Source organism: Trachemys scripta, chromosome 1, assembly GCF_013100865.1.
Source record: "Trachemys scripta elegans isolate TJP31775 chromosome 1, CAS_Tse_1.0, whole genome shotgun sequence".
Classification (NCBI taxonomy): Eukaryota; Metazoa; Chordata; order Testudines; family Emydidae; genus Trachemys; species Trachemys scripta.
The window spans coordinates 149298117-149321868 of NC_048298.1; the positions used below are offsets into that span (position 1 = coordinate 149298117).

Genomic DNA, 23752 nt, shown 5'->3' on the forward strand with positions numbered 1-23752 from the left:
GGACCGTGCCTGATTGACTCTTCGTTGTCATGCTGGCAACTCTCTCTCTCTTTCTGCTCCCGGCCTTGTAAGTCCATTTTCAGTTACTGCAGGGAGAGTGAATCTATTCAGTCCCATCCTTGGACACTTTGTCTTTTTGTACTTAGGACAAAACTCATCACTTTTGAGGAGTGTAGAGCAAAGGCGTCTCCTATCAGGCCCATAACCCAGCTTTCTCCACTCAATAAGAGATTCCCATCTTAATACCTTGGGTAGGAGCTTTGCTATGATACATGCATCAGGCTGACATTTGCTGAGAGGCCTTTTTAGCTTATGCTCTCTCTCTCTTAGTTCTTGCCGTTTTAACTCTAGCACTACATGGCAAGCTGTGATTTCGAACAGTAGAGGTCAAAAATCAGCCCAATCACTCTGCCATGGACTAACCTCTGGTCTCAAATCAATTGTTCACTCAGATACGTGAACCCCCAGGGTTTTTTGTGATCTTTGTGATCCCGGATCTGATGGGTGGAAGCTGACCATCTAGGCAGGGTTTATTTCCAATGTGAGGTGTCTCTTCTGCTGGCAGAGGCTTCAATGGACAAGCACATCCATTCAGTAAAAACAAAATTGCAAAGACATGAGGCCTTCTGGGGGATTGAGTCTCCTTTTGTATTAGTTACCCAGGTGTGGGTCATTTTTGCTGACTAGCTACATGAGACTGTTGTGGATGCTGGAATAATTTATAATCACATTGAATGATTCCCCAAGCACTGCAAGGAAGCATTGCGTATCTTCTCAAGCAAAATCAGTGTGAACACTCTGCTACACCTAAACTGGCCATTTCCAGGGATGGAGAAGGGCTGCTTGTAGAATGTCCTGTACCATTATATTGAACCTGCACTCTTGTACTAGCTGCTCAATATCCTTAGCACAGTGGTTCTCAAACTTTTTTTCCGCCGACAACTTTAAAATTGCTGAGGGTCTTGGCGGACCACTTAATGATCTTTCCAATGTTGTTTGTACTGTTAGCTAACTATTGTAAAACGCTTTGGATAAAAGCTCTCTATAAAAAAAAACCTTAATAATAATTAACCTTTTTTGTTCTACAAATAAATGCACACAACTCATATTTTAATATCAGTAGTCTTACCTTTCTAATGCGATGGATGTGCCCTCTCTCCTCCACCACAGCAACCCCCGAGCTGATGCTGGGAAGGAGGGGGGTCTCTCCCCGGCAGCCACAGCCCTGGAGCTGGGGAAAATCGCCTCTTTCTCTGGTCACTTCAGCCCTGCATGTCCCAAATTCCCCCCACTCCTTCTTACCCCCTATTCCCTCCAAGGCCACCACCTCACCTTACATGTGCATCTTCTCCAGAGTCCAGGCACCTAATTAGTGGAGCCACATCTGCATGGCTCCATTAATTAGGTGGGTGCCCCTTCATTCTCTTGTGTGCCGCCGCCCAGGCGCGCACCTTAGAGGGAACTATCCAGGAACCACCTGAATGGAGCTTGGATATAGAGCTTCTTACTAAGGCCATCGTGTGTCTCATAGGGATGGGAAAGAGGAAAGGAACAGATTCTCTGCATTTTCCTCCTTAAAGGTTCTGTGTTACAGAAACTCTTGCCGTGGCTCCTACCAGAGCCCATCAATGTTGCTCTGAGAGGTGGCCACAGGGAGTCAGTCATAACTAATGTCAGGCACTCCCAACTCTTCCCACAAGTCCTCCACTGCACTGCCAGACTGAAGAGCTGGTGGGACCCGAGCTCCTCAACACTGACCGTGCCAAGCCAAGCTTGAGTGAGAGTTTGGAGACAGAACTGCACATTTGTCCTGTTCCCAAACTGCTACCATGGCCTTGTAGCTCGTATATACTAATCCTCGTGTCCCCTTGGTCCTAATTCTCTAGCCATGGAAGAAAGAGCAATTCACCGAGCAGAACGGAGGAAGGAACTGGAAGAGGCCAAGAGAAAAAGAGAGGAGGAGAAACTGGTAAGTAAAGCCGAGAGTTAAACTGAGACACCTCATCTGAGAGTGTGGCTGTGAAAGGAAGCCCCTCAGTCAAGTACAGGGAAAAGCACCTCCTTCATTTACATGATGAACTTGAGCCCATTGGTAAGTGTCTGATAGACACCCCAAAAACGGATAAAAAACCCTATCACAACAGGACATCCCCCCCACACAACCTGGTGAGTGATTGACCTCCCTGCTGGAGCACTGAAGGCACTCATTTCCCCCCACTTCTGCCCCTCTTCCAAGCCCCTCCATCATGCCTATTAACCTTCCAGCCAAGGAGGAATGGGTGGGATTCTCTTCAGAGCCCATCAGTTCCATTACCGAATGGTCCGCATGGGACACCGTTGAGTGATGTGAAATACTAGACTCTCTGCTTCTCTTGCTCCTGGGATGAACATGCTGCATCTTCAGCACTCCTAGAAATAAGAAATCTCTTATGCATCCGGGGAGAGTCCCTGAAAACCCTGGGCTCATCCCAAAGTGTCACCATCTCTTCACCTGCCAATCCGTCTCTCCCTCCACAAGGTCCTTAAACCTAAGGAAAATGGTTGGATTTCTGATTTTTGTTATCACAGACAGGCTCAGATGGGGTTTTTTCCCCTGCTCCACCCATTTACATGCAGCCAGGTGTGTGTTTTTTTCCTACCTTCCTCTGTAACATCTGGACGACACAGAGCTTGACGGACCTTTGATCTGATCCAGTACAGCAAATCCTAGAGTTCTTTATTTAGTAGCAAATGTCTGCCAGCAAATAAGGATGATTTACCATGTATGTGTGTGTCTGTGTAATTAATGTGGTTAGCCCCACTCTACCCCGTGGAAAGTATTTTCCAGGATCTCCAACCTGTGTATCCTCAGGCAGCAGTTTCAAACAAATGCCTGGAAGGTTAGAGGCAGGAAGGGAGTTGTTTAGATGTGAATTATCTTATTATAGGGGAAATAAATCCTGAAAGTCAGAAGATCAGATAATCCACATGAAATCCTGAGCCCAGCTGCTTTCAGATGAAGCAGCATCTCACCAAGGACCTGAGTTAGGTGGAATGGAAGGAGGCTAAGCCAGTCTCCATGGTTCTTCTATCACAGGTGCTCTGGTGGGTTTATAGTCTCTGCTGGAAACTGTCATAGATGTTCCTTTGACAGAGGGGCCCTCTTAAATGCAACCAACTGTTACTATAATGCTGAGGTTGTGATGTTAGTTCAGAATCAGGATCCTCCAGAAAATGATATTTTGCTTCCTGTGGGAGGGAAGTGGGTAGAAGAGGCTTAACCAAACTGTAGAGAAGGTTTTAATTGGTGGGCAGGCCAGGATCCAGATTGTTTCACTGTGTACCCAAATAGGTTTGCCCATCTGTGACTGACATGCCTTGAGGGCTTAGGCAGTGTGGTTTTTGGTTCTTTGATGTGTGTGCTCAAGGTGACAGCATTGTTGAATTGAAAGTGATTGTGCTACAGAAGGTGTTGGGAGATGGGCAGTTTGTGACAGGAGAGGGCGAATACTTGGAGAATGGTGCTGGGCTAGGTGTGAATGTTGCCTCAGTGAAACAACTTCCTTGATTTTTAGTGTACATCAGGGAAATACAAATTGAGCCACCATAACACTAACTTCATGATGGTTTTGTGTGGGAGTAAAAGTAAAACATCCCAGATCATAGAGGCAGCCTGTGGAACTCAGGGCTGAGTGAGAAATGGGGGCTGGATAACCTTCAATAATGTGTAAAGTTATTCAGTACCAGAGAAGGGTTGTCAAATGCAATGCTTCAGGCTGTACAGCGATCACTTGCAGGAAGCAGTGTCCTTCCCCACCCTAATGTACATCATTGCACAACAGTTGCTGGTCACTGCTAGAGGCAGGATGCTCACCTTGCTGGTCTTTGGTCTGAATGTCTTTTGTTCCTGTGAACGTTCAAATGTGGTGAATCTGGTTTTATCCCAGCCATGTCCTTCTTTCCAAGGTGCAGCTGAAGGCTGAAGAGGAAGAGCGTCAGAGGAAGGAGGCTGCTGAAAAAGAGGCCTTGCTGGAGAAGAGGCGGGAGGAGAGGAGAGAACAGAAATTGGTGCGCAGAACACTGCATGCCTCTGCCCCACAACCACGACGGTAGAGAGCAAAAGCCATTACCCTCTGGCAACTGTTCAGTGGCCAGAATGAAAAGATTTGGTATCTCGGTTAGTGTACTGGTGTCCACAGAATAAAACCCACTGTCACTGTTGGATGCTCCCTTACTGGCAGTTTCAACAGAGGCCGAGGATTGAATGGGCCATGGACGCTGCACTCACTGTCCAGTTGATGGTCCCTGCAGATGCTTTGTCAGGTTTGAGGTGCATCAATGAGGCGGTGTGGGGGAAGCCTGCACTGTGACTGGCTGTGCTGTATCCACACCTCGTTCTGGGTTGCTCTTTTCATTCATGTCCTTATACACCAGTAACAAATATGTAGCCTAAACTAAATAAGCCCTAGAAAGAGTTCTATAGTGTGGCAGATTCCCCCCAAAGAATGGAAATATCTCCTCTCATATACCAGCAGTTTCTGCCAGGCAGGAACTGCCATCTTAAGGCTGTTGCTTGGGAATGAGCTGTGGCAATAGCCCAAGCAGCAAGATGCTTTTTAAATCCCAGAGATATGCTTCCTCTCTCCCATTCAGTGACCTAAACGCTGCTGTAGCACTTCAGTGTAGACACTTCCTATGCTGACGGGAGGGGTTCTTCCATCAGTGTAGATAATTAACCCCCCCGAGAGGCTGTAGCTAGGTCAATGGAAGAATTATTCCGTTGACATAGCGGTAGCTACCCAGGGAGCTCGGTCGGTATAGGTGTGTCTCTCGGGTGTGAATTTTTCCACACCCCTGAGAGACAGAGCCATACCGATGTATACATGTGCTAGATTCTCCATTCCTTTGACATACAAGTTGGGGGTGACCTTCTCTAGTACTGTGGTCATTCTTCCATTTGGTTTCAAGCCTTCATGATTTCTTGAGGGAGACTGTTCCCCTTGCTCCACACAGCCATGGTTGGCTCATTCCAGTGGCAGCGGGTGCGTTTGTATGTGTCAGAGATGTTTGGCCACCTTGTGGTAGTAGCTAAACAAGCTGCAGATTCCTATTTCTGGCCAGGTCAGGATCCCCATCTACTCACTGTCTGTGGTTATGTGCCTTACCATCCATTTCACCCCAGATGAGTTAAACTGCTGCTCTTTGAATTGCAGAAAGAACTGGAGAAGCAGAGAAGGCTGGAGAAAGAGCAGCAGCTCCTGGCAAAAGCCAGAGACCATTACAAGAAGGTCCTGCTGAGAAAGAAGGGGCTGGAGCCCTGGAAGAGGCTGAGGGACCAAGCCAAGGAAAACATGGTGGTAAAATGCCTACTGAGGACAAAACCGAGGAAGTGGGCTCTTGAGAGGGGAAGAGAAAGGGAGGAAGCAGCAGCCAAATGGGTTGTGGGGGAGAAACTGGTAATGGACTCTGAAGTCAGAAGGAGATAGAAAAAACTATTGACTGACTGAGTCTCTCCCCCTGCAAGAGCAGGGCACTGCACCCTTCCTTAGTCCCTAAGGTGCCACAAGTACTCCTGTTCTTTTTGCGGATACAGACTAAGATGGCTGCTACTATGAAACCTTCCTTAACAGAGGATGTTTCCAATATTAAATTCACACAGCAGTGGATCCTCAAGGTATTTAGGTATCTAACACCAATTAATTTCAAGTACCTAAATACCTGTGAGGGTCTGTGCCTTAGTGCTTTGGAAAATTTGACTCTAGAACTATTTAATCTGAAAGGAGAAGAGCAAGAGGAGACATGGTAGTTGTATATGAAATAAAGAAGGACAGACAAAACCTCAACTGGGTGCTCCCATGTTCCTGCGTACAAGAACAAAATGCCACACAGTGAAATAAAGACGGTAAATTCAAAGCTGATGAAAGCAAATAATTTCTGATTAGCATGCAGTTACCTGCAATACTCTCAGGATTTGAAGCTGATAGTGTGGTAAGGATCAGTGTGACATTCTGAGTAAGGAGGACATCTGCAGTTATACAAAGACAAAAATGACTCGCAGTCATGAGGGGCTTTCCGTCCTCACTCGTCAGGCCACAAATTTATCAGCCACTTGGTCAGAAAGACATATGCAAGCCAGTGTAGAGCGTGGCACAGTTGGGCATGGTGCGTCATGGGACCTTTTACATTAAAGCTGCAAGGTGGTTTTGCAGTGGAGTTTCCATGGCTGTGGCCCTACAACATATTTATTTAGGTAACTGGCCCTTTTCTCTCCCTCCTAACTCTGCTCAGGTGGCACAAAAGCACCGCTGCTCGGGATTGCAAAGGAAGTGCCTGCTGGCCTGGCTGCGGCACGTCCAGGAGAGCCTCGCTGAGAAGATGGCTCGGGCTGAGGAATTCTCTTCCCGCATGTTACTCAGAAGGGGGTTCAGGAGCTGGTTAAAGGTGAGCCCAGACCAAAGGGGAAGGGATGTTACTAACCCAGTCAACTGCTCTCACACGCCAAACCCAATTTCACGGCCTACCACATGCACCCACAGGCTCCAGGTGAGCCTTGCATCACATGGACATTGCATGCTGCCTGCTATGTCACACTGACCTCCCTTTCACATATGTCACTTGCCTCCTCAGCCCCTTTTTCTCTTTTCCCCGTCCTCATCACCCCTTACTCCGCTCTGCTCCCTTCCTCCCCTTATCACTCCCCCTTCCTATTGCTCGTCTTCTAACCCTTTCAAGCCTCCTCTTGCTCCCCTCAGTCATTACCCCTTTACGCCACTGCCTGTTGCTCCTCCCTGCCTGCTTTCTCATTCCCATGCCCATTACCTTCACTAGAGGTTTTCTTGATACTCTTCTGTGGTTGTTTAGTGGGGAGGCCAGGAGAACATGCTTACCTCTTTCCCTCTGTCCATTCTCCAGTACAAGGATTATCTCTCTGCTCTGGAAGAGAGAGCTAGCAGGCTCTATGCAACTTCCCTCAAGAAGAAGTTGTTGTGGGCATGGTTTGACCTGCTCAACGAGGAGAAGAGTGCATTATGGGAAAAGCAGAAGATCGCAGCTGAGCACAGTGATAGGTAAACATATTCCCCGAGTGGGAGTTCTTCTTACTTGGCATGTGTCTACCCTGTGGGACATTTTTGAGTGTTTGGCCTTTCCCCTTCAACCCACTATATTTAGACAATACCCTGCTGTTCTCTTACGGGTGAAAGGCAGCTCTTGCTTGTGATGTTCTGGTCTCACGATATGCACAGAGCTGACAGTGGGTGCAGAACATCTGAGGTAAGATGGCTCCATGCAGATTGGAAAAGGAAGTTTTTGGTCCTTAATCTTTTCAGCAATTCTGAATTCCCTGGAGGAGGGGCAGGGAGAAGATGATGAACGGTTGAGAATTTCAGAGTCAGTCAGTGGATCTGGCCACACAACTCCTGTTAAAAAGCCAACTTAGAAAAAAATGTTAAGTACAGTGATAGTAAGTCAAGTGAGTGTATGGGAATAACATTGCAGGGTTTCCAGAGCTGTTCTTCTTGATGACCTTGCAGATTGAATGGGCTCAGTTTATGAATCCAAAACTGATTAGCTGCAAACGCCACTTGGGATCTGAGAATTCAGGTGGTTCTTCCTACCTCTTACCCAGTTCTGCAGTGGGAACTCAGCTGACCGTTTTATGGATGATGAATGAAGCTGAATAGATTCCAATGTACTCTTCCATAGCTGCGTTGTAGTGCAGGTTTAGCGGGACATTTGTTATAGTCAGTACAGTGAAGAGTTAAGTCTCAAAGTCACTGCAGGAAGCAGAGAAGTCAAATCCCATCCCCCCTTCTAACTATAATGGCATTTCAGCTGTGTAATAAATGTGGGATCGGTGCAGATAAGCTCCATCACTGGCTCATGGGAAGAGTCAATGAAATCAACATGGTTTTTGGTTTTAGTTTGCAAGTTTAACTCACACTCCTGCATAGTTTAATGCTGAACCTGATTGACAGGGCTGAGGTCGGGATGGTGCCTGGTTATCGGTGACAGGCACAGTGAACTTGAGGAGAATCCAGAGAGACTAGAAGTGAAGTGACTAGGCCTGCAAGCCATTGAATTGCACTGAATGAGGCTGCTCTTCTCTCTCACTCCTTCCATGAGGGAGCCTCCCATGAAGAAGCCACCTTTCTCAAGGACCCTCGTTAGCCTTTATAGAACACCTTTCTCTTCAGAGCACTCAGCAAACACTGACTAATGAATCCTGCCAGTGAGATGAGTGAAATCTGGAGGGAAGGCAAGAGAGAAGGGCAAAGTGTTAGTATTCTGGGTTGACTGACATCTGTAATTAAACTGCCTGCACTGGAGAGTTTTAACCTGTCACTGCCCTGACTGTAGCAATAGAGGGGATGAATCCTGGGGGGTCTCTGGCTGCTCTAGAATAGAGCGGAGGCTTTTAATGGCCATGTGTGATGGCTCTGTCCATTTATCTCTTTCCCTCTCCCTTTTTTAAAGGAGAATAACACTGACCATGTTCAGGGCCTGGAGGCAGTACCCAGCACTGATGAAGGAAGAAAGAGAGAAAGAGGCAAGGAGAGAGGAGCTGCGCAAGAGAGTAGCCGAAATTCTCCCCGACTTCCGAAGATGACAGGAAGGACTCTGGGCAACGCTCCCTCCTTGATGAGCAGAGTGGACCTAAGTGGAAGGATTCAGCTAGTGATGTGAGCTCACCCCTGTGAATGACAGGAGCTCTTCCTGGTTTGGTGCAGTGGGGGCAAAGGGAGCGTTCTAGGGCCTATGGCCACTTGTGTTTCAAGTGCCACTTTTAACATTCAGTCTAACCTGAGGACGACAGTGAAAACTGGACTGTTGGCGTCACTCTCTAGCCACTAGGCTGCTTTCCCACCGTGGGAACATGCCAGAGCAACACCCCGTCAGATGGGCAGTGAGTGGGGCTAGAGCACGAGAATCAAGGCAGGATAAATTCCAGGCCAGATGCAAACTTTGCTTCCAAACCTCCCCCGGGATTTTTGCTGCCTTTAGCATAGGGCTGTCGAATTGAGACACTGTACTTCCTCCCTAAGGGACAGGAAGCGCAGAACCAAAATGTGCCTTTTTGTGCTGGAGCAGAGCCCTGGATGCCTTTCTGTTGTCAGTACTCTCGCCTTGTGGTTTGACACAATGTGGCTGTATCTGCGAATAAATGAATGGAGTCCTTTTACCCTCAAAGATAGCTGCATCCTTGAACAACCCATGTCCTGCTAAGCATTACACAAAGCCCTGCCCACATGAGGAACTGTTACTAAACCATTGTGTTGGGGGAGGAGAGGGAGGCTAAACTTTAGAAGCAGGTGTTTTGCCATTGAGTTAGCTAACAGGATTTGAAACACAAACATAACACTTTGTGTAGACACTTGAACACCGTTAAAACCTTTAGTTGGTTGACCATCGATCCTAGCAGCGAGTCTAAATTATAGCACAACCAGCTAACTCAAGTGTATAGGCATGAAACTATCTACGCCTGGTGCTGAGTGGTGTTTCAAATCATGGCAACTAGGTCCATTTTTTAAAAAGCCCCATTTTTCCTAGTCTGTTCCTAGTGCCACCAGATCCTTTGTTTGTATCCACACATAGGCCTTGTCTAGACTAGGATTTAAAGATGTATTGTCAGTTAGATCAAGCTAGTTACCATGATCAGATAACTTCTAAAACTCTAGTCCAGAACAAGGCAAACTGAACTTTAGCATAAACTAAACCGGTGGTGTTGAAGCCTGGGCTCCCCCCAGGTTAATTTAATTCTACCAGTTTAGCACATGCTGAAGTACAACTTCCCTTGTCTCGATTAGAGGTTTAGAAAGTGTTTGCTAGACACTAGCTAACATGAGCTACCATCACCCCTTTATATCCTAGTCAAGATTAGGCCTTAACATGTCATAGGGTTGCAAGTGAGTTAAGAAATAGTGCACTAGCCCACTGGTTTTCAAACTTTTTTTCTGGGGACCCAGTTGAAGAAAATTGTTGATGCCAGTGACCCAACCGAGCTGGGGATGAGGGGTGTGGGGGGGAGGGTCAGGGCTGGGGCAGAGCATTGGGGTTTGGGGTTGAGGGCTGCAGGGTGGGGCCCAGGATGTGGGAGGGGGCTCTGGGCTGGGGCAGGGAGTTGAGGTGCAGGGCTCTGGGCTGGGGGTGCAGGCTCTGGGGTTGGGATTGAGGGGTTTGGGGTGCAGGAGGGGCTCCGGGTTTGCGGGGGCTTAGGGCTGGGGCAGGGGGTTGGGGTGCAGGAGAGGGGCAGGGCTCTGGGCTGAGGGGTGCAGGCTCTGGGGTGGGGCCAGAGACGAGGGGTTTAGGGCACAGGAAGGGGCTCCGGGTTTGGGGGGGGCTCAGGGCTGGGGCGCAGGGTTTGGACACGGGCTTACCTCGGGCGACTTCTGGTCAGTGGCGCAGCAGGGGTGCCAAAGCAGGCTTCCCGCCTGGTCCAGCTCCTAGGCGGAGGCAGACAAGTGACTTCATGCGACTCTCGCCCACAGGCACCACTCCCACCCCACCCAGTTTCCATCGGCTGGTTCTCGGCCAATGGGAGTGCAGAGCCAGTGCTTGGAGCAGGGGCAGCACACGGAGCCCTGTGGCCCCCCTGCCTAGAAGCCGGACCCGCTGCTGGCCACTTCTTGGGCACAGCGCGGTGTCGGAGCAGGTAGGCACTAGCCTGCCTTAGCTGGGCAGCACCGCCCACAGGCCTTTTAACAACCCGGTCGGTAGCGCTGACCAGAGCGACCCAGTGCCTGACATGCCATGACCCAGTACTGGGTCACGACCCAAAGTCTGAAAAACGCTGCTCTAGCCTACACATGGGGATTTGGTTAGTACAGTTGTTTAAAAAAGTCTCCTGTCTATATTAGTTGTGATTGCTGCGCCTGCTGAGATCTATCTGCTGGGGCATTCTTGCTAGTCCTCAGCTCTGAACACCCGAGCAATGGAGACAGGCAGTTGGGAGACTGGAATTTGCTTCTCTCTCACTGCTGTAACAAAGCTGGAAACAAGGGCTCCTCTCTTCTCAGGCTTTTGCCTGCTTGGGTGCAAGGACTGACTGGAGAGCAGGGTGAGTTACAAAGCAGACCCTCTACCATGACAGGCAGACAGGTTCTCAGTTCTATCCTAACAAGTTAAGACTATCATTCCCTAATTTTCCCTCCCACAGCCTACTTCCCAAATGCTAAGGAATGCAAGACATGCCTGTTGCCCAAATCTTGGTTCCAGACCTGACTGTTGTCAAGTCATGTGGGCACTTATCTAGCAAAGGAAAGGAGTTGGAAGTGTGTGGATGGAGGATAGGTGAGTGTGGTGGGAGATCAGCTGGAAGCAGTAAGGTCAGATTGTGAGAGAGAACAGCAGCTGGAAGGGGGTTGGGGCATCGCTTGTGTATGGGGGAGAGGGTGGGCACTGCAGAAGGGATAAGATCTCCTTTGGAGAAAGATTAGCAGATAGGGGACATGGGCAGAGGGGAAGAGCAGAGGACCAACCTAGCCAGCTTCAATTCCTCAATCCAATTTGCAGACTCCCCTCCACTCATTGGTGCATTCCTGGCTAATGTGTGATGATAGAACAGTAGCAGCAGTGTTTGCCTGTTGGTGCACACTGGCCCCCGCTGAAATCTTGCCAGTGCAGTCTCTACATACTAGGATGCATGAGAGCCGGCCCTTCCGTTCTCAGGTTACCAGGTTCCTTTTTATAGAGAGAACATTTTAATCCTCTCTCATCCGGCTGTATTCGTGCACCAGTCAGGAAGTTGCCATGTGGGAACGGTATGTTCGCCTGCTCCCCCCTCTAAGGCTGGATTCTTGGTATAGGTAAAATTGCAGTTAGTGCGATGACAAAGGCAGGATCACATTGAGTTTCTCATCAAGATAGAGCTGCAGGCAGCTGGCAACAGGACAGTTCAGGGCTTTAAAGCTTGAATTGATGCAGAATTGAATGGTAGAAACCCATGTCCTTGAGATTATGAGGAAACACTTGAGGAAGTTCAATCCTTTTCCCTCTGAGACTAGGAGTGATGGGACCAGGCAATACCAGATGTGATGATGGTGTCGTGCTGTGGCTGCTTACTCACTGGGAATTGGGCCGACTCCCTCCAACATCCAAATTCATTTCACAGCCACTAGATGGTGGTAGCTTTCAGTCGCTACTGACCTGGCTGGATTTGAATAGAAATGCCGATCTCTGTAACCCAGTACAATTGGATGGAAGCATTCAGTTCATCTGCACTGTAACATAGTATAAATTAACCAAGACCACTCTATAGATAGTTTTTATTTATTTGAACTCATAATTACACCTCTCTGCAAATGCTGGGCATGTTACAAAGTGGCCACTCAATACAATCCTTTTAATAAAGCTCACACCTACAGCATTTCACATTTATTTAGGAAAAAAACATCAAGTTAAAGAATTGTTTCTCAGACCCTGTATTTTTCATCTTACCATTAAAACCATTTCTCGAAAGATGTAAACTCTTGGGAAGTCAGATTCCTGATTTCAGGAAGGATCTCACCTTGTCCCTTGCAGGGTTTTCACTTGACAAACATCCTTGTGGTGGAAGAAAGTCCTAGGGAGCAGATGCCTCCATTGAAAACATAGTAGAGATAGGGAAAATACATCCATAATCACACACACGCATCCTGCTCTAATGAGGCAATATGCATTTATACAGAGAAGGAAGTCACAGAGCATGTGATTATTAAGACACTAGGCAGAATTCATTTGTCTAGAAAAGAAACTTTACAGCACATGATTTTTTTAAGACACTTGAAAGCAGTCTATTTTGAAGGGGAAAGCACCATTACAGCATGGAGTCTGAAATGTAATTGGAATCTCTGGCATTTCTTGGTCAGCAGTGACTTCAGTCATTTGGGTAAAGGTGAGAGTCAGGAAATGGTCTTAAAAAAAAAAGTCACTTGTCTACCAGAGCATGAATGCGAAATTGACAAATGGCAGTTACGGCAGAGTGCCAAGTTGTCGCTCATACCATGCATCTAACTGGGCAACAGCTTTCACTAAATTCACCGAAAAGCACTCTGGTATCTGCAATTCTAGTAGTATTAGGACAGTCCTACCCCTTTAAAATTCTTCCTGGTCTGTAAAGTGAATCTCACTCAATAGCACAGAAAGGGAGGCAGGGAGGGAGAGAGAGCTCAGTGGTTTGAGCATTGGCCTGCTAAACCCAGGGTTGTGAGTTCAATCCTTGAGGGGGCCACTTGGGGATCTGGGGCAAAAATCAGTACTTGGTCCTGCTAGCGAAGGCAGGGGGCTGGACTCGATGACCTGTCAAGGTCCCTTCCAGTTCTAGGAGATGGGATATCTCCATTAATTATTATTATTATTAAAGTCTCTAAAAAGGATGCTACCAGAGTGGGATATAGAATCAGAATATCAGGGTTGGAAGGGACCTCAGGAGGTCATTCTAGTCCAACCCCCTGCTCAAAGCAGGACCAATCCCCAGACAGATTTTTACCCCAGTTCCCTAAATTGCCCCCTCAAGGACTGAACTCTCAACCCTGGGTTTTGCAGGCCAATGCTCAAACCACTGAGTTATCTCCCCCCCACACACACACACGTTTTTTTTACATTTCAAAATGTTGAGGCAGAAAACCAGGAAAAACAATTTAAAAAATGGTTAGAGTCCCCAGTCTTATACCAGCTCTAGACATGCCTCTTCTGCTGCTCAGGAGAGCCTTTAAAGGGCCAGAATGGTAATGATTTTTTCATTGTTATGTGTATGCATGACAATTTACAGACAAGTAAGTGGCTACTCCCTGCCCCAAGGAGCTTACATTTAAGCATCTGTTGGACCCAGCTGGGTGCCCACCCTGCAGCTCATCTGTCAAATGCAGCATGCTCCCCATCTATCATTACTCACATGACTATCCCTCACCAGCCTGCCTTGCTTTACTGCATCTCTATCCCTTTTTCACAGCCCCAAGACACTCTCTTCATGTCCAGTACTGTGGTGGATTTTAACATTTTGCTGCAAGTTTGCCCACCCTTAGTCAATGAGACAAGGTTAAAGCAAAGAATGTGAGATAATCCATGCTCAATGGAAATGAAAAAGGGGGGCATTGCCTTCTTGGACTTTCTGTTGCACTGAGTTTACTCAAAGGAAACTCCAAACCCAAGTAAATCTGAAGCTCATGCTGTTCTGTCCTCTTCATGGTCATACTTCCTGCTATTAGTATTTATATTGCTATAGTGCCTAGGAGCCCCAGTCATAGACCAGAACCCCATTGTGCTAGGCACTGTAGAAACACAGAGCAAAAAAGTTAACATTGTGCTTTCCCCCTCCAAAGACATTCATGAGGTAATCCGCTCTGAGGAAGACTAGGACTGTAAACAAGAAGGTGGCCATTTAAGAGAGTGCATTTGCCACTAGAGTGCATTCTATGGCCACTTAGAACTTCCATGCAGTAGGAACAGAATTCAGATCCTCCTGCGGCAACAACACAGGCCTCTAACCATTTGAAGCTCTGTTTGGGCCCGACACGCAGTTGAGCAGCTCCAATTCCACCCACTAGATGGCACTGGTAAACACACACTAGTTCAGAGTTTTATTCCCACTTCACAGAGGGGTTAACTGAAGCATGGAGAGGTTAGGTGACTTGCCCAAGGTCCTGGTTCCTAGTTCTGTGCTCTACACCACATGCCCTATAGTGGCTTTTTTTGTGCCCAGAAGGCAACATTATCTCAACCTTTCCAAGTTCCCAACAGGACAGGTTTGTGAGAGGTCACTGCATGACACAGAACCCCTCCATCTAGGCTCCCCACAGCTCCTCTAAATGTATTTCTGCTACAGACACATTTGCAGTTAAGTAGCATTGAGGCAAGCTCTTGATGTGAGCATAACTCCAGTCCCCAGAGAAGTCAGATCATCGTGCTCATCCCCTGGCATGATTACTGTGATCCATGTGACTGCTTTCTCATTGAAATGGGGATAAAATAAAGGGCCAGAGGTCTCCACATCTCTTGATTTTCTTCTTTCCTTCCCTCTGATTAGAGACAGAGGTTTCTCCCTTTTAAAGTGATCACAAAAAGGGGACTGCACCATTCAGCAGCTCTTTCCATGTCACTGGGCTCCAAGCACAGCTGTTCCTAAGGCTCATTAATTATGCTCTGGGGCACAGAAGTTGCCACTTTAGCAAGCAACAGAACAGTGCAAAGAGGAGCATATCGACTTCAACTTGGGCATTGTATCATGAGTGGGTACGGTGATGGTGAAAGATGACAGACCAGCAGACTGGGGGCTGAATGTACAGTAAGATGGGGAGGGAAAGCTTGTCCTGCTATCTCTCCTCTTCCCCCCACCCCCCCTTTGGTAATACACTGTATCAACCCTCCCCTAAAGAGATGACCTCTAAGCAAGGAGAGGGGAGTTCAAGTCTCCAATCAGTCCTTGGTCTGTCTGCCACCAAGGGGGCCACTCAGTGACTGTTTTTGTGGAGTGGACACACAATAATTAGAGTGAGATTCCTCCCAGCTCGGCCTGTGCATCTCAGTCCAGATCTACAATACTCCAATGCTCTCCGAGCCCAGGGCTTATCTAGCCAGACATATCAAATTACAGTGGTGTTTACAACACGCACAAACAGGGCTTGGGATAAGATCTGCCAAATGACATCAGTTGTGATTTCAGCTAAAAGTGGAACCCACCTATGTGTGGTTGAGAGGCAGGTGCACTCAGTCCTCATGGGCCTCTAGCAACCCCACTGTAACCCCCGCCAACAGTTTCATTTGCGAGACACAGTGGGGGAGGTAATATTTTTCATTGGATCAACTTCTGTTGGTGAAAGGCATGGTTTTGAGCTTCCACAGAGCTCTTCTTCAGGTCACATGAGCTTGAAAGCTTGTCTCTCTCACCAAAGAAAAGATGATCCAATAAGATATTACCTCACTCACCTTGTCTCTCTAATATCCTGACTATACAACACGGCAACCAACATTTTCATTCAGCAGTCTTCTGTGAGGCCAACAAACCCTCCGCTCATCCCCAGGCCTCCGAGTGGAATCTTGCCTCTCCAGTTCCTTTGAGAAACAGGTCTACTGGGGGTAGAGCACATTCTCAATGATTGCGGGAAGACAGATCTGGGCAGCTGTACTTCAGCTGTGAGCCATCTCCCAAGAGTACTATTATTCCTCTCTCATCACAGGGAGGGGTATCACAAGCCAGTAGCAGCAGCAGACAAGGGTCTATTTACTTCCCACCTGGGCCACTGCCCCAGAATGAGTAACAGCTACTTGGGAACTTACTTGGAAAATATTTACCAGCTGTGTGATGCTAGCAATTGCTAATGGAACAAAAATATTTCAAGGGAGTCAAGCCCTTGGATCAACTCAGAGAAGTAAAGGGAAGAAATCACTGGCACATAGAGGCAGGACCAGTCCTCCCCCTCACACACAGATGGAATAGTCCCTTTGGGGAGGGCTAAGAGAGGACAGGACCTCAAACAGCCCTATATATGTGCTGCTCACAAAGGCACTTAAGAGAAGCACTAACAGCTGATGCAGCTTTATGGATAGGATGGAATGGAAGATTGAAAAATATGCCCACAAGAGAGAAGAGAGGTCCTAATTGGTTCTTGAAGCTACCATGAGACAAAGCCCCTTTTAAACATCTTCCCCTTGGTCCATTATAATTGCGATGCTGTCTCTTGGAATAGCTTGCTCTTGGTACACATAGTTCGCCTCATCAGCACAAGACATCACATCATTTGTGAAATGCTGCACGTGGGTAAGAGAGGGGAGTCTGTCCTGACCCCTGCAGTGTCCAGCCAAGACCTGAAGCCTGGCATTTGATTATCTTGGCTCTGAAATCCAGATGTGGAGTACCCACATTCTCAAAGTCTTGAGCTGTTGTTAATCTTGCTGAATTCTGCATAATTTCTCTGTGTGGGGGCATTTGGGGGAGGAGTGTGATTTCGTCTCCCGGTTGGTGCATATGGCTTAATTCTTTCTGCACCCTACTTTTGACCTCTGGTGTACGAGAGCTATCTGTACTTTAATGCCTCTTAAGACACCGATGATGGGCCCAGCCTCCAAGTCAGTAGGGAATAGCAATGGGATCCCTGTGGAAGGAGCCATTCACTTCCACAGAACATCACTGCGATCAGTGGGAAAGGGGGGTCATACAATGTCTTCAGCAGAGCGCTGAGGAGTGGGTGACCCCAGGGTCAAGAACTGGCCCCAGTTGTACAGGAAGCCCCGGTTATACTTGCCCGTGTCTACCACAATCCCGCCCAGAAGCCTGCGCCCGGTGTCCTCCCGCAGAGCCAGCCGAGCTTCCCTCTCCGTCACGTTGTAGCTGATGTTCAATAGCTGGATGAGGAGGATGTAGCCCATCCCGGCCGTTACAATGGCACAGTACCACACACACGTGAATGACAGAGCAGAGCTGGCAGTGGGGAAAGAGATGGGAAGGAAGCCATTTAATGTGGGCACAGCTGCTTTAATCTGTAGCTTCGGAGATTTAGAGAGAGATTTCCCCTGGTAACAGATCTCCCTTCTGTCCCTTTCCACATCTGCTACAACAGCCCCTTTCATCAGATGATCCCAAAGGGTTTTACAGACATTAAAGCCCCACAACATCCCTAATAATGATGCTTAGCACTTACACAGCCGTATACATTTCCAATAAAAATAATACCCAGCTCTTGTACAGCGCTTTTCACCAGTAGAATGCCATGTGTTTTACAAAAGTCAGTATCATCTTCCTTTTACAGGTGGGGAAAGTGAGGCCCAGATTAGGGACTAATCATCCTCATAATAAAACTAAGCTCTCATCTAGTGCTTTTCATCAGTAGATCTCAAAGTGCTTTACACTGGAGGGCAGTATCAATATCCCCATTGTACAAGTGGGGAAACTGAGGTCACCACCATAGCCAGGATTTGAACCCGGGTCTCCTGAGTCTCAGTCCAGTGTTCCAGCCTCTAGGTCAGCACCGTATAAACATTAATGTTTTTGTCACTGTGCCTGGGAGAGAGGCAAGCACCAAGACCTTTTTATAGCTGGACAAACTCATGCACAGAGATGTGAAGTGACATGCTCAGAGTCACACCAGCAAATCTTCTGTGAAGCTGGATAAAGGACCCAGGAAGTCTGACTCACATTCTTCTGCCCTAACCACTAGATCACACTGTTTACAATCAAACTCTAAGGGGAGCTCAACTTATACAGTCACAGTCAGGGACCCACCAGCCCTCATTCCCTGTCTATTCACTGGATCTAGACACTCAAATGCTCTAGACACTAACAGCCTCCACTCTCCCACACCAGTTGCATGGGAGTAGAAGGGGGTGAGCTTTCAGGGTAGCTTATAAAAAGCGCTACACTATGATGGCCAACCTCCGCATGGCGGCAACCAATTGATGTCCTGACTGACAAACAGCTTGGACTGGTTAGGTCTCTGCTGCAGTCACAAACCCAACCTCTCCATTGCCCTCCCACCTCCTCTCCTACAACTCAACCTCTTTCCTTCCCTACATCTCTGCCACTCCCCAGCTATACCCCACCCAGTAACCCCGCAAACTCTTGGACCTGGCATTTCATCTCCCAACCTCCCTGACCACTTCCTTGTATATTGAATTCCTTCTCCCCACCCCCGACCTTGTCTATTTAGACCACATCTGGGTAGGAAAATTGCATGCAGGGCCATGAACATAGGGCAGGGGGTGGGGTGCATGAGAGAGTGCGGGGTGTGGGAGGGGGTGCAGTGTGCAGAAAGGGGCTCAGGGCAAGGGGTTGGAGCACATAAGGGGTGTGAGGTGTACTAGGGGGATCAGGGCAGGGGGTTGGGGTGCAGGAGGAGTTCAGGCTCTGGCCCAGGTTTCCTTGAGCAGCTCTGGGGTGGCAGAGGCGCACAGCGGGGCTAAGGCAGACTCCCTGCCTGCACTGGTCCCGCACCGCTCCCGGAAGTGGCCGGCACCATGTCCCTGCGGCCCCGGGGGGGGGGGGAAATGGGGGCGCGGCAGAGGGCTCCATGCACTGCCCTTGCCTGCGGGTACCTCCAGCCAATGGGAGCTGCAGGGGGCAGTGCCTGCAGGAAAGGGCAGCGCACAGAGCCCTCTGCCCCCCACTTCACCAGGGGCCACAGGAAGGTGGAGGCGGCCGCTTCTGGGGGGGGGTGGCACGGGGACAGGGCAGGCAGGGAGCCTGCCTTAGCCCCACGGCACCACGGGGGTAGCAGTCCCACGGGCCAGATCCAAAGCTCTGACAGGCCAGATCCGGCCCACAGGCCGTAGTTTGCCCACCCCTGATTTAGACTGTAACCTCTTCAAAGCAATGGCTGTCAGCTACTGTGTAAGCCGTACAGGATCTAGTCCAAAGGGGAGCCCATCCCAATGGGGGCTTCTAGGTGCTACTGGATAATAAATAAAATAAATAAATACTGGAACCATAGGACAACACAGAGGCAGTTGGGTGGAAGGAGGGTCTGCAGAGCTGGTGAAGGGGTGGTGGGATGCAGCCAGGCAACATGAGGGCTCCTGAGCACTGGAGAGGCAGCGGAAGGGAGCAGGTGAGGGTCTTTGGAGGGAGCCAGAGAGTAAGAAGAGAAGTCTGGGGATTCAGACACCAGGGATTGGTGGAGGGAGTCAGATGAAGAAGCTACAGTTTGGAAGACTCATACACTGAGGATGAGGTGAAAGGACAGAGCAGGAGGGACAAGCACGGAGGGGTAGGATGGTCTTGTGTTTAAGGCAAAGGACTGGGACATAGGAGAACTGAGTTCCAGTCCTGGCTCTGCCACGCACTGGGACCTTGAGAAACTAACTCTGTGCCTCAGCATCCCTTGCTGTAGAATGGGGACAGCACTTCTCAGGCTCCCAGGAGCTGTGAGGATAAATTCATTGTTTGTCAGGCACAATGCAGGCCACAGGAGATGGACTGGGGCCTCCGGAACTGGAAGCAAATAACAGGTGGGAACTGAGCTACATGATCTGACCTCTGAGGAAGGACCCAGGTCCCCACCCCTTGCCCTGTCCCCGAGAAGATTTCTCACCTGTAGTCTGCATAGGTCTCTGGACAGTAGAACAGCGCTATGAACATATTTTGGCCCCTACAGATGGTGTCCAGGGTCAGTGTAATTCCGTAAACGGAGGTGAGCAGGAAGAGTGATAGCGCAAGGATAAAGGCTCGGTGGTTCCGCTCCCCTACGCAGTTGTTAATCCTCCAAAGGAAAGAACATTTTATAAAACCTTTTTTTTTTTTTTTAAAGTAAAGAAAAAAGTGTCTCTCTCCCCCTTGACTGGCAGAGAATTTGGCTCCAAGGTGTGTCTGTATAATACACTTACCACAGTGCACAAAAATCCACTCAAGGGCACAGGCTAGTAGTTTAGGCCAATACTGAAGGAAATGTAAAAACAGCATATTCAGATGCTGCCAGTATCAATATAGCTCTGGGAGAGCCTCCCGCATCCTGTCGATTGCCTGCTGGAAGGCTCTTAGCCTTTCCTAAAAGCCTAAGAAAGATGATGTCTCCTTGCTTGATATGGCTGCACACCACCATCCCTGGGATCTCGGGCTGCATTTACACTGGTAATTTTAGGGACTCTCCCCCTGCTGTTGTAGCACCAGTGCAGCTCCAGTCGTGGAAGCAATTGCAGGAGTGCTAGTGTATCACAACATTTATACCTCCTTGGAGCACGTTTAAACATCATGGTGGTAAAAAACCTGAGCCCTTTCTTACATCACTAGCACTCCCCTCAGTAGAACTGTACTGGTTCTACAATCACAGTGGGAAATTTCCCTAAAACTGTCATTGCAGACAGAGTAGGGGCCCAGAGACCAAAAACTGGTCTTGAAACAGATCTCCGACACCAGAGTTGGCTAGTTATCAGGTCACCCTACTTAGGACAAATGACAGCTCTCTGTACCAAGAGGAAAGGCACCAAATCCAAGTGGTAGCCCTATTTGGTAGCATCTGGATCAAAGAGCAACAACTTCTTTAACCTTAAATAACAACCTCAGAAGTCTGTGGCACCTACCAGACACAGTGATGGTCCAGTCTCCTTACACATAAGCCACACAACCGGCAATGTCCAGCCCGAGGTGGCCTAATCAGCTGACATTTGGTGCACCAGTCCTCCTTTGCTTTGTCTAGTCCCTCGGCCAACATTCTGGAATAGCCCTTGGCATCATCGTTCTTAGCATGACAGCTGGCAATGCCAGACACAGCCGCTCCGTGAAGCCCATTGGAGCTCCCCAGGACTTTCCTGTTTGGCAAGCCATTGCTGCCTTGGCATGGTGATTTGTCATTGCTCATTTGGCTGGCAAGGTAGCCAGGGTCTCTCTTGGCTTGAGACAGGGCCACAAGCATGAGAATTAGCCCACAGGTGAGAATAACCACCTGCGTGTACCCGACATGGCCTCGCGGAACCACTTCCCGGAGAAACACATAATACATGTACCCCAGAGAGAACAGCCCCAGGCTCAAAAAGAAGAGAGTCCGTCCCTTCCTCCTGTGTGTGAGGTAGTAGTACCACAGCACCACCACAGGAAGGGATGTCAGAATAACAAGTGCCAACAGGAAGTGCAGAGCTGCTACGTGGAGGAAGACTGGCAGCAGGACGAGTGGTGGGAGCAGGGTGATATTGATCTTTATGGCCCCCTTAAGCCAGGGAATGCGGAAGCGATCCAAAATGGTGTCTGCAATTCTCTCTAAAGTCCCCGGGGGCAAAGATTTGCACGTCAGCCACCTGTTAGGGAAAAGCACAGATTTTGCTCTCATACATGAGACACTTCTGTGCTGTTTGCTCCCCTCTTAGTTCAATCTCTCCTTACAATCTATCAGAACCCACAAGATTCAATCACTTCACATCAATCACATTGACTTTCACTCCCCATTTCCCTTCCCATTTCTTTAGCCTCTTCCTATTCTATGCCCATGTGATGTAGCCTGTAATCTTTCTGGGACAGGAACTGTGCCTTTTTAAAGAAATCTCTAAAGTCCCATGCAAGGTTATTCTATTAATAATATTAGGCCTTTACGCTCTCTAACTTCTGTGATTCCATCTACCCACTTCAACAAAATCTAGCCCTGATTCAGAAACCAGCTGAATAGCAGCTGTGAAACTGACAAGAATCAGGTCTGGGTGTCCACAGATCTCTGGCTCTGGGGCAGTCCACACTGTGGCACTTACCCTAATGCTACAGACCCTGGAAGTCCTGGTTCTCTAGCAGCCCTGCATGCGAGCTGGCAGGAAACCAGGCAGGCAGCAACCCTGCCTGTGGTTCAGTGAAAGTTCTTTAAACCCAGTAGGTTTCCACAAAACATTTTGGGTTTGACAAATGAGAATTTTCTGATGAAATCCTGTTTTGCCTGGAAATTCCCAGCCAGCTCTATTGCCCCAGCCTTTATCCTAACTGGGCAGAAGGCTTTTGACATTCCCGAAATGGCCAGGCACTTGTCAACTGGCACAGACAACCACTCCTATCGGACAGGGAGATGTTTAAAAGTGCCAGATGTGTAGACTGGGTTTCCAAAGCTGAGCCTGACCACACAGTGCCCCATTCTAAAGAAGCTGGCGGGGGACACTCAAGATACCATGGTCATGAGCGTGGTATCAGCCCCCCTGGCAGATTAAAGACCAGGCTCTTTACCTTTCACAGCCCTCATCGAGGTCCTCGCAGTCACAGAAACAGGCCACTAGATGGTTCTTTTCCCCCGTCCGGTCAATGTACTCGCAGCAGCAGAGCGGCTCCTCCATCTCGGACCCTTCGACCTTTTCCCGTGTTTCCTGCAGCTGATTCCTCAGGCAACTGTGGCTCCCGCTTGCCCTGGCCAGCATGAGATGGAGACTCCCGCGGGGAAGGGTCCAGGGACCCGGCTATCCCGGCACTGCCGAAGTTAGGAGCCGGCTCTTTCTGACACAAAAGCAAGACGTGAGTTGAAAAGGGGCTGCGGGGCTTCAGGGGCAACTCATCTGCTCCCTGGCTTAGACCAGCAGCCCTGGGGCCCCATTGCTCTGGCTCGGGCCAGCCCGTCGGAGGGAGAATGTGGGGTCCCAGGTGCCCCCTGAGCCCACCCAGCTGCTCAGCCCGTCCTGCCCCGGCCCCGCACACCCACCAGCCCTGCTCCTCCCGCGCCCCACTCGCCCCGCACACCCCGACCCCCCTCCCTCAGGAGAGCAGCTGTGATTGGCTACGCCCCCCGCAGGCGCTCACCCCCGTCACTCACCTCACGTGAGCGGGGCGCGCCCCGCCGCCCCTCCCAGCTGAGGGTGGGCAGCAGCAGCGCCCACCCCCCGCGCCGCCACCTGCGCCCGCTGCTCCCTCGCCTCGGCTCTACAGCTTCCGCACAGCCTCGCCTCCCATGCAACGTCAGCCGGAACGGCCCAATGCCGACACGGGCGGGGCGGGGCCAGCCATGACGCCACGGCAGAGGCCCGCCGGCTTAAAGGGCGAGGAGGGTGGCGACAGGTGGGGGCGCAGCCTGGCACAGAACGCTGTGCAGACGCTACGTCACAGAGCCGGCCGCGCGCGTGCTCCCTGCCCCGACCGGTACCCGGACAGCGCCGCACGCGCGGCTGTAGCTTTGCCCGGCCAGGCTGGGGCGCTCCGCTCCGCTCCTGCCGAGCGAGCCCGGGTCGGGCTGGAGGAGCCGCGAGTTCCTCTGCGAGCCAGCGCCGAGGACCTGCCCCAGACGTTGCATCGGTTTAACTAAGCGGGGTACGTGGCCCCGGTGCAACTCCGCGGGTGGACGCTACCGCTGCTGTCAACAGATGGGCCGGCGCCACGCACGCTTGCTCCGGTTTGACGTCGCTGTATCCTCGCACC

General features: G+C 49.6%; 2 protein-coding genes across 5 annotated transcripts in view; one reads left to right on the plus strand and one right to left on the minus strand.

Moving 5' to 3' along the window:
• Positions 1-9168, plus strand: part of CCDC191 (coiled-coil domain containing 191) — a 47727-nt gene extending 38559 nt beyond the window's left edge. Inside the window, exons 12-17 of one of the 3 annotated variants that reach the window (XM_034789087.1) lie at positions 1887-1969; positions 3946-4047; positions 5193-5336; positions 6268-6420; positions 6892-7046; positions 8455-9168. In XM_034789087.1, the coding sequence (XP_034644978.1) occupies positions 1887-1969; positions 3946-4047; positions 5193-5336; positions 6268-6420; positions 6892-7046; positions 8455-8587 (770 nt within the window). In that variant the 3' untranslated portion in view covers positions 8588-9168. Of the gene's footprint in view, positions 1-1886; positions 1970-3945; positions 4089-5192; positions 5395-6267; positions 6421-6891; positions 7047-8454 lie in introns of those variants that run through there. The other 2 variants (XR_004648089.1, XM_034789101.1) reach the window with 2 other exon arrangements.
• A 4341-nt stretch (positions 9169-13509) lies between these two features.
• On the minus strand, positions 13510-23336 carry ZDHHC23 (zinc finger DHHC-type palmitoyltransferase 23). Of its 2 annotated transcripts, none has more exons than XM_034789169.1 (5): positions 23154-23336; positions 22577-22836; positions 20962-21672; positions 19977-20144; positions 13510-17371 (listed from the first exon to the last, which is right to left on the minus strand). In XM_034789169.1, exons 2-5 carry the CDS (start codon positions 22762-22764, stop codon positions 17104-17106), a joined length of 1335 nt encoding a protein of 444 aa, XP_034645060.1. In that variant the 5' UTR covers positions 22765-22836; positions 23154-23336; the 3' UTR covers positions 13510-17103. The 2 variants fall into 2 exon arrangements, with proteins under 2 accessions (XP_034645060.1, XP_034645053.1); XM_034789162.1 differs by having other exon boundaries at positions 22577-22840; positions 23154-23335.
• Positions 23337-23752: the final 416 nt, after the last annotated feature.

Coding starts and splice junctions, on each gene's coding strand:
- ZDHHC23 (XM_034789169.1), bottom strand. CDS start 22,764: ATGCTGGCCAGGGCAAGCGGGAGCCACAGTTGCCTGAGGAATCAGCTG. Junction 20,145..20,961: donor CTGGACCATCACTGTGTCTG/GTAGGTGCCACA, acceptor TTTCCTTTGGAG/GATTAACAACTGCGTAGGGG. Junction 17,372..19,976: donor GAGACCTATGCAGACTACAG/GTGAGAAATCTT, acceptor CCCCACTGCCAG/CTCTGCTCTGTCATTCACGT.